This window comes from Hemicordylus capensis, chromosome 2 (genome assembly GCF_027244095.1).
Source record: "Hemicordylus capensis ecotype Gifberg chromosome 2, rHemCap1.1.pri, whole genome shotgun sequence".
NCBI lineage: Eukaryota > Metazoa > Chordata > Lepidosauria > Squamata > Cordylidae > Hemicordylus > Hemicordylus capensis.
This window is the reverse complement of record NC_069658.1, coordinates 24,227,443-24,245,141: the sequence shown is the minus strand read 5'-3', so window position 1 is coordinate 24,245,141 and position 17,699 is coordinate 24,227,443. Positions and strand designations below refer to the sequence as shown.

General features: G+C 43.9%; 1 protein-coding gene and 1 long non-coding RNA gene across 2 annotated transcripts in view; one reads left to right on the top strand and one right to left on the bottom strand.

Moving 5' to 3' along the window:
- The window catches only part of ADAMTS12 (ADAM metallopeptidase with thrombospondin type 1 motif 12), a 247,679-nt gene that overhangs the window by 125,790 nt on the left and 104,190 nt on the right, over positions 1–17,699 (top strand). The window contains exon 4 of the mRNA XM_053297498.1: positions 15,982–16,178. Coding sequence (XP_053153473.1) covers positions 15,982–16,178 — 197 coding nt within the window. The remainder of the gene's footprint in view (positions 1–15,981; positions 16,179–17,699) is intronic.
- LOC128345492 (uncharacterized) overlaps positions 12,351–17,699 on the bottom strand; it is a 51,158-nt gene continuing 45,809 nt past the window's right edge. The window contains exon 4 of the long non-coding RNA XR_008316490.1: positions 12,351–12,478. This is a non-coding gene — a long non-coding RNA (uncharacterized LOC128345492). The remainder of the gene's footprint in view (positions 12,479–17,699) is intronic.

Below are 17,699 nucleotides of genomic sequence, written 5' to 3'. Positions count from 1 at the left end.
CTGCAAAGGAACAGAGATACTGGTGGGCAAAGGACCTATAAGTAGAGTGCCTTTCCTTTGTGAAGGCAACAGGCAGCATCTACATTTTAAAAATGGAGCAAGGATACAGTGCCCCTGAGCATGAATGATTGTATAATGACTGCACATGTGTAAAATGACTGATTGGAAGCAAGTTTGTTAAAAATTTAAAGTACTGAATGCCTCCGAGTCCATTCTCCAGGTGCCTGAAGATCAACTTAAGCAATCCGTGTATCTCTCGAGAGCCTTTTTAAAAAATCAGCCACAAAGCACAGGACTGCTGAATTGGATTTGTCTGCTACCTGCCTGAAAGATTATTTTAGTTCTGCTAAAGCCAAGGTTCTCCTCTATGTGCTGCAATAATAGGGAAGATACAGCAGAAATAGGGGTTTTTCCCCTTTCTCCCCAGCTGCCCAGAATATTTATGCAGTAGACTGCCTTAAGGTCAGCACATAATTGAATAGCACAAATTGCTGAGAGGCTGCCAAATGCTGTTTTTATGTCTTTTGGTGGTAGGCTAGTTCTGTGGTTGCAGACCTTAAGGAAGAGTGCATTTTTTGCAATAGCAATGAACTCAGCACTGTCAAAACATTCCTTTTGCAAGTACTTCGCTTGCTTCTGGCTTAATAACAAGCCTGTGTCCTGATGTACAAATTAACTTCAGCAGCATTGGTGCCACTGTCTTTGTGGTTGTCCCCATGCTCCTCAGGGTAATACATACTGTATGTCATATACACCTGTAAGGGTAAGGCATATTGCATGGCTATATACTATGCTGGTGATGGGTGTACTCAACCCTATGCATGTTTATTCAGAAGTAAGTCCCAGTGAGTTGCATTTACTGGGACTAACTCAGGCAAGCGTGCATAATATTGCAGCCATGTAGTGCAATCTCTAGCATGTTTATTTGGAAGTAAACCCAATGAGTTCAGTGGGACTTACTCCTTAGCAAGTGTGCTCAGGGTCAAACTAGATGTGCTTCCCCCCACTCCCCAGTCTTGCTCAGCATTCGAGGCCCCCATGGCAGCTTCTAATGAAATAAGAGGCACTTGCAGTTCAGAGCATGCATTGGTGTGCATGCCTAGTTTGACCTTTCGTACTGCAGCCTCGAGTTCGCAAAATCCAGTGCAGAACCCATGCAACCCTCCAGCCCTGAAATTGTTTTAGTTGTATTTCTGGTTCTCTGAATGTTTTTGTGTTGTAAAAATGGGTTGTGCTTTCTCAGATACGAAAGATATGGTGTTGCAGAGCTTGCTGGTTCCTGCAAACAAAACAAAATGAAAATGTAAATTGTCCATTATCATAATGATGTTCAATATTAATATCTGTATAGCAAATACCATTAATAAATTGCTATATTTAATGTGTACATGTTTAGATTTGGTGGGAAAGAGTTTTAAGTGTGAGTGGTACTGAATATGAGGATTTAACTCTGTTCAAGTCTCTTTAGACATTTCTCTTTGTCCAGGTGTCATGAAAGGGGGGGCCGTTACTCTATGTTTGCCCGGGATCTACCCTCAACAGAGAGATTGCTCTGATCCCAATTGTAGGAGCATGCCATTCCTTCAAGGTAAGCTGCCACCAGTTGAAGAGTGATCGGAAGCCACTGACCAGGCTTAGAAATGGCTTAAGCAACCAAACATAGGAAACATAGGAAGCTGCCATATACCAAATCAGACCATTGGTCTATCTAGCTCAGTACTGTCTTCACAGACTGGCAGCAGCTTCTCCAAGGTTGCAGGCAGGAATCTCTCTCAGCCCTATCTGGGAGAAGCCAGGGAGGGAACTTGAAATCTTCTGCTCTTCCCAGAGCGGCTTCATCCCCTGAGGGGAATATCTTGCAGTGCTCACACATCAAGTCTCCCATTCATATGCAACCAGGGCAGACCCTGCTTAGCTATGGGGACAAGTCATGCTTGCTACCACAAGACCAGCTCTCCTCTCCAAGAACTGTCTGGCTTGGTGACATGATGCCTCGTTATTGGCAACTCATGACCACACTAGTGACAAAATGGCTGGTGATCTTGGCCCCTGTTTTATAGTGATTAAAGAGGGGGAAGGCTTTCTCACTCTTCCAGAGATAGGCAGCTCTGGTTTCCAATGAAAAAAGCCAGTGCATCTGAGGTAATGCCGGTCTTAGGCCAATCCAGGTAATGCTGGTCTTAATGCTGGTCCAATCCCTCCAAACTGGGGGTCTGGTTTGAACTCGTCACCTATCTTGGAAAGGGGTTTAATACTATAGCTTGATAGGTCTGTCCCTTCAATGACAAAAGCAAGGATTATCCTCATTCAGTAACAAAAGGGAGCAGGGGTGTAAGTTCATTGGGCAAGGGGAGACAAATGTCTCTAGGCCCACAGGGCCTGGAATGCCCCCCAGGGCCCCTTAGCCAGTCCCCCTTGCCTTGCCTGCTGGACTCGTCTCCTGCTAGCCCTCCTGCTCTGGCCAGTGGAGTGAAGCAGCCCATAAGCTGCTGCAGCTCCTTCAGTCTCCGCCTCTCAGCTGTTCGGCAGGTGGCAGGTCTTCCAGAGAGGCCTCCATGCAGGCCTCCCTGAAGCCTGAACCTGAGTGCTGGCAGGCAGGCAGGAAGGAGGGAGGCAGGGTGGCCAGCGCTGGCTGCCATTGCCTACCGCAGCTCTGCCCAGCTTTTGACTCCTCAGGCTTAGTAATGGAGGTAGGATGTGATTTCCTTTTCGTGGTTATTCCCCCCCCCTTGGATATTTAGGGATTGCTTGACATAGAGCTTTAATATAAGGTGGGGGGGGTGATGTAGGGCAGATTGAAATGACTCTGAATATTTAATGTAGAGATTGAGGAATTTGCTGGTTTAAAATATGTTTTTTAATATATATTTTTAAAAAACTATTTTTAAAAAAACAGTTCCATCCCGATTTGGAAGAATCTGCCCTTTGCCTTCATAAAAAAGCAACCCCATTTCAGCCCCAGCCTTTAGATCACCTGGAATGACTGGGCATAGGGCTTTGGTTTTGAGCAGAGAGATGTGGGAGGAATATGTATATATAAATTGAAGTGGATTGGACAAATTGTTGGTTTTTGATTTTTTTTTAATTAAAAAACCATCAAAAAAAGTCCTCTAAGTGGCTTGTTTTGTGACAAAAAATTACAAAGTCCTTTAGGTTTTAGTGAAATGTACTTCCAGCTAAATGTGGTTAGATTTGCTGCCTGAGGCTGCAATTCTCTACATACTTACCTGGAAGCAAACTGTACTGAATTTGTTAGGATTTATGAGAAAACATACATAGGATCGCATTGCATGGTTGAAAGTCTCCTTTGTTAATCAGCAGTGAGGAGCCCATTTTAAGATCTCGTCTCCAGGCCCACTCCAACCTTGCTACACCCCTGAAAGGGAGGAATGTCTCCCATTCAAAGCACTCAGGGTGGAATGGAAGAATCAGGCTTTCTTGAGCTAAGATGGAGATTTGTGTTTTGTCACACCAGGGGATATAGGACCCACATTACATTCTGCTTCATGATGCCAGTACCAAGTTAGCATTAGAGTCCCATTCCCATATCTGTGTGGTGCAGAATGCTTTGTTCTGATGCTTGACTTGTCCTGTCGCTTCTTGTGTGTGGAGTCATTTGCCCACTGCAGCTCCCTTTCTGTCAAATGAAGCTGATGTGATTTCACTCTTTGCTGTGGATATTGTTGGCAACAGAAAGCTCAATCAAGAAGTGAGCTGTTTCTAGAGAGAGAAAATAACTTCCAAGCTCCCCCCCCCCATTTTTTAAAAAAGTCATTAGTGTCTTGAAAGTTAAATTCACAACTCAGTTGAACTAAAGTACCACTGCTTACTGAGCAAAGAGACAATTTTCAGAGCTGAAATTCTCTCATACGTAGCAGGGGAAGAGCAATTGCTCCTATTCAGCCCCAGCACAGCATCCCTCCAGTAGCTGTTGCTGGTGTCTCTATTCTGTGTTGGATTGTGAGCCTTTTGGGTACTTCTTCTTCTTCTTCTAATTATGTTCCTATAAGCATAAGCAAAGCATAAACTGCTTTGAGAACTCTTTCACTGAAAAGAAGTATATAAATAATAATAGAAATTGGAACACTGTTATCATTTTTAGAGAATAAGGCTGTTCACACAAGCAACCCTATCTGGCCTTGTTTAGCCCTACCAGGGTAGGGCTGAACATAAGAACAACAGCCCTGCTGCTGAATCAGGCCCGAGACCTATCTAGTCCAGCATCCTGTTTCCCATAGTGGCCCATCAGATGCCTATGAGAAGCTAACTGGCAAGAGCTGAGGGCACTCCCTCTCTCCAACTGTTGCTCCCCTGCAACTGGTATTCAGGTAGCCCAGGTTCCCTGGGCTATTACCCAGGTAGAAGGGCATGAGTGCACCCTTGTACTGGTGGTCTTCGTTGTGTGTCTGCTTGGCCTGCCTGCAGCCCAAGCAGACACAGATGCATTGTGCAATTTCTGGAGGCCGGGCAGTGTTTCCTCCAGAACACCTCACTGTTCGCTGCAGCAGTGACCGCGTGTGTGGCGAAGTGGCATGGCAAACAGCTCCAGGAGGCTTTACACACAGGGCTTCTACCCTGAATCTACTTCAGAAGAGAGTGTGTGCATTCACACACCAGCCAAACATACCCCAAAGTCCCTTCAAGATCCTTGGACACACTCCACACACAAATTGGGCTTTGTCTTGTGAATTCTAGCTTATCTGGGTGTATTTCCGTTTTTTTAAAATGCTGGTTTTAAGCTACTTTTTCTGAAAATGCTGGAGCAAATAGGGAGAGGCACTGATGTAGAATCATTAGCATGATAAGAAGGACACTCTCTTTAGAAATGCAGATAGTGCTCTTTAGGATGTTCTCCCCCCGCCCATATGGGCTAGAGGAAAACACGGATGCATGCCATGTGAACTTGTTTCAAAACAAAACCCAAGAGTAGAGGGGAGGTGCCGCTACCCTCAATGCCACGAGTGTAGGTTGAAGTGGCTTCACTCAACGTTTACCCCGAAGCATGAAGCCAAGTGCGAATAACTCTGAGGTTAAGATAGGTATACTCCAGCCTTGCCCCCAGCCCTCCCTAGCCACCTGGGATTTTGATCACGTGAATGACCTTAATAGCTTTCAAGCTTTCTCAATTTATTTTGAAAATATTAGTGCCTTGAACGTTCAGTTCACAACTCAGTTGATTTGAAGTACACTGCTAAGCCAACAATCCTTTGTACATTTACCTGGGAACACAGAAGCTGACATCCAGATTGAATTACTCAAAGGAAGTCCATTGAAATTAATAGGACAACTTAGTCATGACTATTGATGATGATGATGATGATGATGATGATGACAAAGAGTGCCTCTCCCATCAACAATATGGTGAGACTTAACTTAAATAAATCTATACCGGATTGGTCATAGCCCGGGTCAACAAGGACCGTGCCAGGTGCGGGAGTCCCTGGACATCTGGTGGCAAGTGGGCAGCAGGACTCAGGATCTTCAGTTGAGCAACCAGGGCTGGAGACTGCAAAGTTACTGGAAGAAACGTTGCTTAACCGGAAAAAATATACGAAAAATGCCAACAAAGAAATAATGATCTGCTATTACAAGTCTAATCCAACTAGAAGAGGTTATTTAAAAAGAATGTACCAAATTTGGAAAGAGAAGCATCCAGATACAGAAATAACAGAACAAAGGCTATCAGACCAGAGAAGATTCATAATCAGAAATAAAGTATTCACAGGAGCTGAGCTGAAAGAACTGCAAAGAGCAACACAGGCTCAAGATATGGAAGAAGAATTACCACCAATTGAAGAAGTTGCTCAGGCGCAGGTGGAGGAGGTGTTGGAAATCGAGGATGCCACTGTTACTGAACTGTTTCAAAATCAAAACCAGGCAACCTCCCCTTTGCCTTCACCTCAAAAACCCAAATGCCATTTAACAGAAAAGCAACAAGAACTAAAGCAAAAAATAACTGAGCACATGAACCAAACAACCACCAGGGTTCGACTTCCAGCTCTAAAAACAGTTGCCAAAAAACAACTTGCTCAGAAATTAAAAGATGTCAATGCTGCGCTTGCAGAAATAACAACCAATAATTTGCAAGAAACAAACCAACTAATGTACAGTGCAGCAACAATAACAACACAAGAGCTCGGATATAAGATCAGTCGACCTGTAAAAAAAGAAAGCAGTACATCATCTATATGGAAGATTAGATTAGGAAAAAAAATCTCCAGGCTCAGATCAGATGCTAGTAAATTGAAAGATATGAAAGACAAGAAGCTGAATAATGAAAACACCAAACAGTATCTGATCCAAAAATATCACCTAGATTCAAGGAAAATTAGAGAAGTCCTAGAAATAATAAAGCAGCAAATAACAGCAGTGTCAAAGAAGATTAGCAGATACAAAGCCAGAATTATACAACACAGGCAGAATCTCCGATTCCAGTCGAATCAGAGACGTTTCTATCAAAGCATAGAAAGAGAAACTGCAAGAAACGTTGAAACACCAAATAAAGAAGAAACAGTGCAATTCTGGGGGAAATTATGGGACAATCCAATAGATTATAACAAAAAAGCAGGCTGGATGAAAGAGGTCAAAAATGTAACCAACAAATGCAAGATCTAATAATAACACCAGAATTAATAAGTGAAAGAGCAAAGAAAATTAAAAATTGGACTGCGCCAGGCGATGATGAACTGCATGGCTTTTGGCTTAAACATCTAACAAGCCTTCATAAACAACTATCAAAACAGTTCAATCACATTTTGCAAGGAGGTGATATTGAACAATGGCTAACAACTGGGAAAACTCATCTCATCATGAAAGACCCAGCAAAAGGTGCAGTTCCAAGTAATTATAGACCCATAACCTGCCTGCCAACCATGTTCAAATTATTAACTGGAATAATAGCAGATGAAGTGATGCAACACTTATTAACTAACAAACAGCTTCCAGTTGAACAGAAAGGAAATTGCCTGAACACCAGAGGCACAAAAGACCAGCTGCTGATTGACAAAATGATTTTAGAAAATTGCAAGAGAAGAAAAACCAATCTAAGTGTTGCATGGATTGACTACAAGAAAGCCTTTGATTCATTGCCTCACACATGGATACTAAAATGTTTAGAAACAACTGGTGTCAGCAAAAACATTCAGATATTTATTTTAAAAAGCCATGAGCATGTGGAGTACACAGTTAACAATCAATGGTGAGACACTTGGACAGGCTAGCATTAGAAGAGGCATTTTCCAAGGGGACTCACTATCCCCTCTGTTGTTTGTAATCGCCATGACCCCACTTTCACAAATACTAAACCAAACAGGCCTCAGATACCAAACATCTAAAACATCAAGTCAAATCAACCATCTGCTGTACATGGACGATCTGAAGTTGTATGGAAAGTCCCAGTCAGAAATTGAATCATTGCTAAGCACTGTCCGTATATTCAGTAGTGATATAGCAATGGAGTTTGGACTAGACAAGTGTGCTGCATTAATAATGAACACAGGAAAAATAAGAAAAACAGAAGGAATAGAACTGCCCAATGGAAGCAAGATCAAGAACCTGGAAGAGAAAGAACATTACAAATATTTGGGCATTCTCCAGGCTGATAACATCGCACACACTAAAGTTAAAATAAAAATTGGAAGTGAATACATCAGGAGAGTTCGAAAAAACCTCAAGTCCAAACTCAATGGCGGGAACACCATACAAGCCATAAACACCTGGGCTATACCTGTTATCAGATACACTGCAGGAATAATAGACTGGATCCAGGCTGAGCTAGAGACGCGATATCGTAAGACCAGGAAAATCATGACTATCAATCATGCTCTGCACCCCCGCAGTGATGTCGATAGGCTATACCTCCCTCGCAGCTCAGGTGGAAGAGGAATGCTGCAAGTCCATCAAACAGTAGAGGAGGAGAAAAGAGGCCTTGAAGAATATATAAGGGACAGTGAAGAAGATGCATTTCAAATGGTCAATAACATGAAACTATTCAACACCAATGAAAGAAAGCATGCCTACAAGAAAGAACAAGTCAAGAACCGAGCAGAAAAATGGAGAAAAAAGCCCCTACATGGTCAATATTTACACAATATAAGTGGAAAATCAGACATCACCAAGACCTGGCAATGGCTTAAGAATGGCAACTTGAAGAAAGAAACAGAGGGTTTAATAATGGCTGCGCAAGAACAGGCACTAAGAATAAATGCAATAAGAGCAAAAGTCGAAAAGTCAACAACAAACAGCAAGTGCTGCCTTTGTAAAGAAGCAGATGAAACAGTGGACCACCTAATCAGCTGTTGCAAAAAGATCGCACAGACTGACTACAAACAAAGGCATGACAAGGTAGCAGGGATGATACACTGGAACATCTGCAAAAAATACAAGCTACCTGTAGCCAAAAATTGGTGGGACCATAAAATTGAAAAAGTGGTAGAAAATGAAGATGTAAAAATATTATGGGACTTCCGACTACAAACAGACAAACATCTGCCATACAATACATCAGATATAACTGTAGTCGAGAAGAAAGAAAAACAAGTCAAAATAATCAACATAGCAATACCAGGGGATAGCAGAATAGAAGAAAAAGAAATAGAAAATATCACCAAATACAAAGATCTACAAATTGAAATTGAAAGGCTGTGGCAGAAAAAGACCAAAATAATCCCAGTGGTAATTGGCGCCATGGGTGCAGTTCCAAAAGACCTTGAAGAGCCCCTCAACACCATAGGGGCCACAGAAATCACCATCAGCCAATTACAAAAAGCAGCTTTACTGGGAACAGCCTATATTCTGCAACGATATCTATAACAACTGACAATAAAATTCAGCCATCCCAGGTCCTTGGGAAAGGACTCGATGTCTGGATAAAACAAACCAGTCAATAACACCTGTCTGACTGTGTAAACAAGAAATAATAATAAAAAATCCCAGTGGTAATTGGCGCCCAGGGTGCAGTTCCAAAAGACCTTGAAGAGCACCTCAACACCATAGGGGCCACAGAAATCACCATCAGCCAATTACAAAAAGCAGCTTTACTGGGAACAGCCTATATTCTGCGACAATATCTATAACAACAGCAACAACATTGACAATAAAATTCAGCCATCCCAGGTCCTTGGGAAGGACTCGATGTCTGGATAAAACAAACCAGTCAATAACACCTGTCTGACTGTGTAAATAAGAAATAATAATAATACACTTTATTTGTTAGCCGCCCCATTACAAATTGTTCTCTGGGCGGCATACAACAGAACTTTAACACATAAGACAAAAACACACAACACATTAAATCATAATAGACCAAAAAGGGAGGGGGTGAGGGAGAACAAACAATAAAATACAGAACAGTTTAAGACATAGTTAATGTATCCTTTTCATTTCAATTGACCTCCTTTGAGTAATTTTGTTCAGTCAATGGGACTTACTTCTGAGTATACATGCATAGGATTATGCTGTAGCTGTATCAGTGTGGCACAAGTTAATGTCATGTGATGACCATGAACTGTGAACCAGGGAAGTCCCCTCTACCATGACTTTATTAGATTGTCTTATTTATTTATTTTTATTTATTCTTTACATTTATATCCCGCTCTTCCTCCAAGGAGCCCAGAGTGGTGTACTACATACTTGAGTTTCTCCTCACAACGACCCTGTGAAGTAGGTTAAGCTGAGAGATAAGTGACTGGCCCAGAGTCACCCAGCGAGTATCATGGCTGAATGGAGATTTGAACTCAGATCTCCCCAGTCCTAGTCCAGCACTCTAGCCACTACACCACTTAGGCAAGCCACTGGGGCGATTCTCACGACCAACAAAAATCGAGCTAGGAGAGCCCAGCCCCATTTTTGTTGGTCGCAAGAACCACTGGGCTCGCAGCCGAGCCTGGTGGTTCTTGAGTGGGTAACCCGCTCAAGAACCCCTGCTAAAAAGCAGATTTGTGGAGCGCGTGCTCCAGCAAACCTGCTTTTTAGGCTTAGCCGCGGCATGGCTTCGCGCTGCGCCTACTCATGAGTAGACCCCTGGCCGCCTCCCGCCTCCCAGCTCAGGGGTCTCCCCAGTATGCCTTGCACATTCACGCAGGGCATACTGGGGCTTGCGGGGGCCACGCTGCTCCCTCCCCCCCCACCCCCTGCCGGCTCCGTCACGGAGCCGGCCATCGTGTGGGCAGCTGATCTGGCTGCCCAGGGCTCCCTGCCTGCTCGTAAGCAGGGAGAGCGGGCTTAGCCCGCTCTTCCCGCTCACCGGTAAAAACCGTGTCTCACTGATCGTGAGACCCGGTCCACTGTCTTTCAGCTTCAGTCCCCAATCTCTAATATGGGTGTAATTGTGGGGATAGTAATACTGACCTACACTGTGACTACACAGCATAGTTTTTTGTAAAGGTTACTGAGATAATGTAAGTGAAGTCTTTGAAAATACAGGAATAGGGATGTGCACAAAACCGGTTTGCCCGGTTCAGTTCGGATTTGAACCGGGTCTGAACCAGGAGGGGTGGTTCGGTTTTGGTTTTGTTTGAACCACCCCCTGGTTCGGTTCGGATTCGAACCGGTTCTAACTTGTTCGGACTGGTTTGGACACCCAAAAATTAGTAGGATGGTAGCTGGCACCCAGGGGTACCTGTCCCCCAAACCCCAAAGCAATCGGACATTCGTACGATTTTTTTAATGAATTTTTGAAAATTATTTTTATTTTTTTCTCATAGGATATAATGGGATATGATATGATATAATAGCATATTAGAGTGGATTCATGGCGTCTCATTGAAAATCTCATTTCCTATCATAGAATCCACACTCAATACCTCAGAAACAACAGAACCCTGTACCCCATGGGTTAGAAACCCATGGGGGTGGTTGGCACCCTATGTGCACTACACCACCACTCGCTCTGGGCCACCCCAGCACCCCCCAAGTGCACTTATGGGGCTGCTGAAAGCTCCATATACCTTATGAGGAAAAACCTTAAAGACGCGTAAACTTCAATAATTCACCAAAAATCAGCCCTCTGCCCAAATCCTTTGAAAAAATTCAGGTAGCTTCCTTGCCCCTACCTGGCACTACCTCCAACCCCACACTGCTCTAGGCCACCCCTTTGCCCCCGACATGAAGCTATACATTTGCTGACACCTCCATGCTTCTTTATGGAGAAAAGCCTTAAAGACGCGTAAACTTCAAAAATCACTTAAAAATCATCCCTTTGCCCAATTCCTTTCAAATAATTCTGATAGCTTCCTTGCCCACCCTAAGAACTACCACCCACCACACTCAACTCTACGACACCCCTTTCCCCCCGACGTGAAGCTATACATTTGCTGCAATCCTCATTATTCTCTATGAGGAATTCAAAAATACTTTAACAATTCACCAATAATCAGAGGAGAGTCCAATTGCCTTGGGATTTTTTGGGTGGTAGGAACCCCTGTCTGTCTACTACCCACCATGCTTTTGTGCCCCTAGGTCCTTCACAATAGGGGATATGGACTGGTTCTGGTCCCATTATACTCTATGAGGAAAATAATTAAAAATATTTCAAATATTCATAAAAAATCATAGGGGTGTTTGATTGCTTCAGGGTTTGCATGGTTGTTGGCAACCATGGGTGCTCCACAATAAGGAATAATGGCCTGGTTCGAGTCCCATTATATCCTATGAGAAAAAATAAAAATAATTTTCAAAAATTCATAAAAAAAATCATACGAGTGTCTGATTGCTTTGGGGTTTGGGTGACAGGTACCCCTGGGTGCCAGCTACCATTAGGTGTCCAAACCAGTCCTAACAGGTCCGAACAGGTTCGAATAGAACCACACCCGGTTCAGTTTGAATTCGAACCTGCAGCCCGAACCTGATGGCTGGTTTGGTTCAAATTCGAACCTCCGAACCACCATGGTTCAGATTTGAACCGGTTCGCACATCCCTATACAAGAAGTGAAGAATGTCATGAACACTTCACTACAGTACCAGAAGGCAGCAAGAGCCCTTTCCATTGTGGGAGAACTACTAGAATTTCATGTGAAACACAAAGCATGGTGAGGAAAGAACAGGGCTGGCCCAAGATATTGCAGTGCCAGAGGAGAGGCACCACATGCTGCCTTGCCCCAGGTGGGGGGCAGCTCTCTTTCAAAACAGAGCTTTCCAAGCATTTGCAAGTGGCCCAGTGTGGGAAGTAGGGAAGGTTGCCATCAGCCTCCTTTTCTCTCTTTATGTGTCTTGCAAGCTTTGCATGGAGTGTGAGGAAAGGCTCTTTTTGCAAAGCTTGCAAGGGTCAGATCAGTCCCTAAGAGCTGCTCTGATGGCAGCAGCAGGGGCCTTCTTGCAACCGTGCTGGCACTTGACGGCTTAGGTCCGGGTTACCTTAGAGAGCGCCTTCTTCTGCATGATCCCCACCACACGTTAAGGTCATCTTAGGAGGTCCGTCTTCAGTTACCACTGGCGTGTCTGGTGGCGACTCAGATGGCCCTTCTCTGTAGCCGCTCCTTAGCTGTGGAATGCAATCCCAGCAGAAATCCGTAATCTGAGCTCATTACTGGCTTTTAGGAGAGCCATTAAAACCTATCTGTTTGGCCTGGCCTTCCAGAGTTTTTAAACTGTAAATGTTTGGCCTGGTTTTCCAGAGTTTTTAAAACATTGTTTTAAAGATTTTAATTGTTAAGAGTTTCATGTTGTTTTTACAGTTTCCAATTTTAACTGTTGGTTGATTTTAGTAGTTTTTATTTTAATGTAAACCACCCTGAGCCACTTTTGGAACGGCAATATAGAAATCAAATCATCAATCAATCAATCAATCAATCAAACAAACAAACAAATAAATGCTACAGGGGAGAGGTGCTACAGGGGAGAGGCAATTTTTGTCAATTGCTCATTCCCTCTCTAGCTGTGACTACCAAAAATATGTCCCTGAGGGATGCACCTCAGGGATATATTTTTAAGAGTCAGTCGGCTACAGAGGGAAAATCAACGAAAATCGTCCCTCCTCTGTAGCATATGTTGCTCATTCACTGCACCAGTGCATCTTTATTCTGGATGTCATCCACTGTCCCTCAGCATGTACAGAGCGTTATTCTCTCAGATATATTCTCACAGATAAACCACAGCCAGCTCCTACACACATCTGCGATTGGAATACTGACAATCAGCCATATTCTGCAAGTTTGGAGCATGTGAATACGGTTGTATTGGTCTTCAGACAGTAACAGAAAACCCTAAACAAATCCCTACAATTGAACTTCTAAATGTTACTTGGCACATTCTAGTCAAGCTAAGCTAATACAGCTTTCTAAAAATATGCAAGGCACATGAATGCCTGATAAGAAAAATTGACATAATGTGAAATATTTGATACTGCATCATTGACATGAGAGATCATTAACATATTTCATTAAGCCAGTTGCCAATGGAAATCTTACTGTGACTGATTTCATGTATTTTTTGTTCTTACTCTACAGTTTCTTTAATAACATGTTAGATATTATTCAAGTACATTGTATACACTCCAGCAAATCAGTTTCTAGTGCAAAACAGTATGTCTCTATATTACATCTAGATAGTTGTGGGGTTTTTTTTAGTGCACCCTACTTGAAATCATTGGAACTATGGAACTACGTGATTTTGGGAACGAGAACAGTCTACAACTGCTTCCAGATGGTGTGATTTACTGAGTGATGGGTGTGGAACCTTCACTGTTTAATTCATTTGAGGAATTTCCACCTCTCAAACCACAAATTCAACAGTTATTGTCAAGCACTCTTAGAAGGAAGGATCAGTAGTCTCTTGGAAGAAGAGCCCACTTTCAGTTTTGAGTTAGGAGTGAAATTTCAATTTTCAGGATGCAAAATGCTTTTAGCAACCTTGAATGTATCAGTGCTCCAATTTTTATAAGACATTTCAGTCCTCCAGAAGTTGTTTCTAAAGCTGAAATATCAGCAGTTTCTGCTCCTCAGTGGAATACCCCATGTCATATTCTGAGCCCTTCTTCCCTATGCAAAGCAGAAAAATATCATTTCTTTTGGCATGATTTGCTTAGTTCTCCAACATTCTAATTAGTACTGAAAACATGCATGTGTGTGTTTTTTATTACCTAAAGTTTGGGATTTAGACATGCCATATTGCAAATTTATGTCACCACCAAACTCATATTTCTAGAACCTATTATTGCAAGCATGCGGACATTGCACATGAAAAGGGATTTTGAATTCCAGTTCAGAAGCATCAGACCACACTGCATGTAGCAGCAATCTTTAGAAACAGAAGCCCTAATACAGCAGAGGATGAAAATATGATTTGTACCACATGTTTGTCAATATCTGCTTACTTACAAATATACAAATAGAGATGGATATGTACGCACCCAGGTAGGAGCAGATAGTCCTGAAGCATCATTAATCCTCCATCCCTGAACTCTCCAAAGTTGCTTCATGCAGCCGGCTTGTGACTTCAGATACTTTCCATAATGAGCATTTAAATAAAGACATGTGACAGAACCTTTGGTGCCATTACATTTCTGGGCCAAATACAAGGTACTGGTTATCCTCTCTAATAAAACGCTTGGTGTCCGTCCGTGGACGGACACCAAGCGTGTGTCCGTGCCTCCATGCCCTGTTCTGGGCCTGCGCAAAGCGCAGGCCCAGAACAGGGCAAGGGAGACACGCTCGCCGGCACCCAGCAGCCATCTTGGGCGGCCAGAAGCGGCCGCCCCGAAGAAGCCGGAGAGGCGGTGGCGGGGGAAAGTGACCGAGGCGGCGGCAGAGCCGCCGCCTCGGCCAAAATAGACGGAGGCCGGGGGCGGAGCGGAGGCCATGTAACTTTTAAAAAAATGCTCCCACCGCCGCCGCCACCGGCCGCCGACCCTCCCTCCCAGCTGCCGAGTCCCCCTTACCCTGGCCGACTGCTGTCGGCCGAAGACAGCCCTTAATTTAAGAGGCAGAGAGAAGCTCACAAGCAGAGCTCCTCTCTGTGCAAAGCCTCTTACCGAACTGCCACTTTGGGCGCTTGCGTCCCTTGCGCCCAAAGCGGCAGTTCGGCAAGAGGCTTTGCACAGAGAGGAGCTCTGCTTGCGAGCTCCTCTCTGCCTCTGAAATTAAGGGCTGTCTTCGGCCGACAGCAGTCGGCCAGGGTAAGGGGGACTTGGCAGCTGGGAGGGAGGGTCGGCGGCGGCGGCGGTGGGAGCATTTTTTTAAAAAGTTACATGGGCCTCCGCTCCGCCCCCGGTCCCGGCCTCCGTCTCCCCGGCCTGGCGGGGGCAAGTGCCTGGGCCGATTTGGCCCTTAAGGGTAGAGGGGGGGCGAACGGCAGAGGGAGGGGGAATGGCGGCGGGGGACCAGGAGCGCCGTTACTAGCGCCCGTTATTCAACGGGCCAAAATTCACTTGTTACCTATAAAGCCCTAATCAGATTAGGCCCTGAGTAGTTAAGAGAATGTCTTCTTCACCAGTAACCCCATGGTTCATCTGCGGTTGACGCCAACTCGTTTGGCAGCTACTCAGGAACGGGCCTTCTCCGTTGCTGCCCCTGGACATTGGGATGGGCTCCCTGTTGAAATAAGAGCCTCCCCATCTCTGGCAACTTTTTAAAAGGCACTGAAGACGCATTTATTCACTCAGGCTTTTAATTAGATTTATGGTTTTAAATTCTTAATGTTGGTTTTAAATGATTCTAATGTCAATGATCTTAAACGTTTAAATGATTTAATTGTTTAATTGATTTAATGTTTTAAAAGATTTTAATTGTAAACTGCCCAGAGCCGTAAGTTTTGGGCAGTATAGAAATATGTTTATTTAAATAAACAAACAAACAAACAAACAAACAAACAAATAAATAAATATTGTTCCATAGCAAGACCAGGTTTCCTAAGAATCTAGAAAGCCAAGAATCTAGAAAACTTAGGTTTCCTAAGAATCTAGAATCTACACTGGCACAAGAGAATATCATGGCCCATAACAATCCCTTCACAGGAGATGAAGTCAATAATTTTTGCCTCCCTTTTCAGAAACTTTGAACTTTTTCAAACAGCAAGAGCTTCGGCGGGAGAAATGGGAAAGGAGCCGGATGATGGTCAAAGCAACTTCCAGGCGCTCCATCAGCAAAGAACGATGGGTGGAGACTCTGGTGGTCGCCGACAGCAAGATGATTGAATATCATGGAAGTGAGAATGTGGAAGCCTATATCCTCACCATCATAAACATGGTGTGTTATGTTACATTTCCCTATACTTTTATAGTTGGTACAGTGGTGGATTCAGGGAGGGTCCATAGCTCAGTGGTAGAGTGTATGCAGTATTCAGTCAAAGTAGAAGAGTCAGTATTTCTTGTTGAAAAGTCTTGGTACTAGGGCTGGGAAAGATTATTGCCTGAAGGCTAAACTGCATAACCTCTGGATATCATCTGGGCTTCTGGTGCTGAGTTCCACAAGTTTTTCCCCCTTCAAAAAGCAGCCACAGGAGATCCAATCCATATTGGGGATGTGGTGCTGAGTGGTGAGTTAACCCATTCCTCTTGCACCAGTTGAATCTCCCCCAGAGCTATCATTTGCCGTGCTGTGGGCAAAATAGCTTCTTTGAGGGGAGCAGTTCAAGTTAGGAAATCGGGATGGGGACTGTAGTGAATAGCGAATAGTGAATCGCGGATTTAAGCCCAGTCTTTTTCTCAGAGCAAGTCCACGGGCAGGGGGAGAAAAATGCTGATTCATTCCCCACATGTTTGCTCAACAGAGGCTGTCCCTCTGGTAATCACTGCCACCACAATAATTTGCCACCAAATTATTACAGAGTTTGTCCCCCCTGGATTTGGGTGAATGATTGTCCAGGGAACTCTCCTCCTCATTTACCAAATGGAAAAATACAAGAACCTCCCATGTGCAGCCTACACTTGGTGAGAAAAACTTGGTAGTGTGAGCTGCTGAGCAATCAAACTTGAGGCATGTTTTCACCAGAATAAGACCCCTTTCCAGCCCCCGCTTTCCTGAGTTGAAAATCCACTCAAAGAGGCTGGTTAAAAATGTAAAGGACCAAAAAGAAAAATAACCTTTATTCAAAATACTACAGACTACTTCAGTCTGAGGCTCTCTCTCTCTCTCTCAGCTTCAGTTACAGATTAAAAAGAAAGAAACACTCAGTACTTTCAAGAATAATTCAAAAAGAGCACTCCAGTTGATAGTTGGAGTGGTACACTTTAAAATTTTGGTTACCCAGTTGCAAAGATAATTCAAAAAGCACCCCCAGTTGCCAGGAACCTTTAAAAGCACCTTTACAGGGTACAGAGACTTCTGCAGAGCCCTGGGTAGATAGATAGACAAATAGATAGATATAGAACACAATAAACCAATTGTGAGGACTTGCAAAGCACTAACATAAAGAAATCTGATGCCAGCTAACTAACACATGGTTCCCTGGCTAAACCTTTCAGAAGCCCTGGCTTTCTTCCCCCTTGAAACTCACCCCAAACTCCAGGAGAGAATTCAAGCTTCCTGCAATCAGAATTCAAGCTTCCTGACATGGTCCAGTTCCAGATCCAGCCTAACCAGTTCCATTCTAGTCAGGCCACTGAACCAGTTCATGGGCTGGTTCGGGGGATATACTTGTAAAGGGGAACCTGGCAAGGATTCCCTTTTAAAAGTAAAGGGGCATTCCTATACTAACGGGCAGCAAGAGGAAGGGTACTTAGTACCTTCTATGTAGGCGGCAGGGACAGCGGAGGTGGCGGAGGCAGT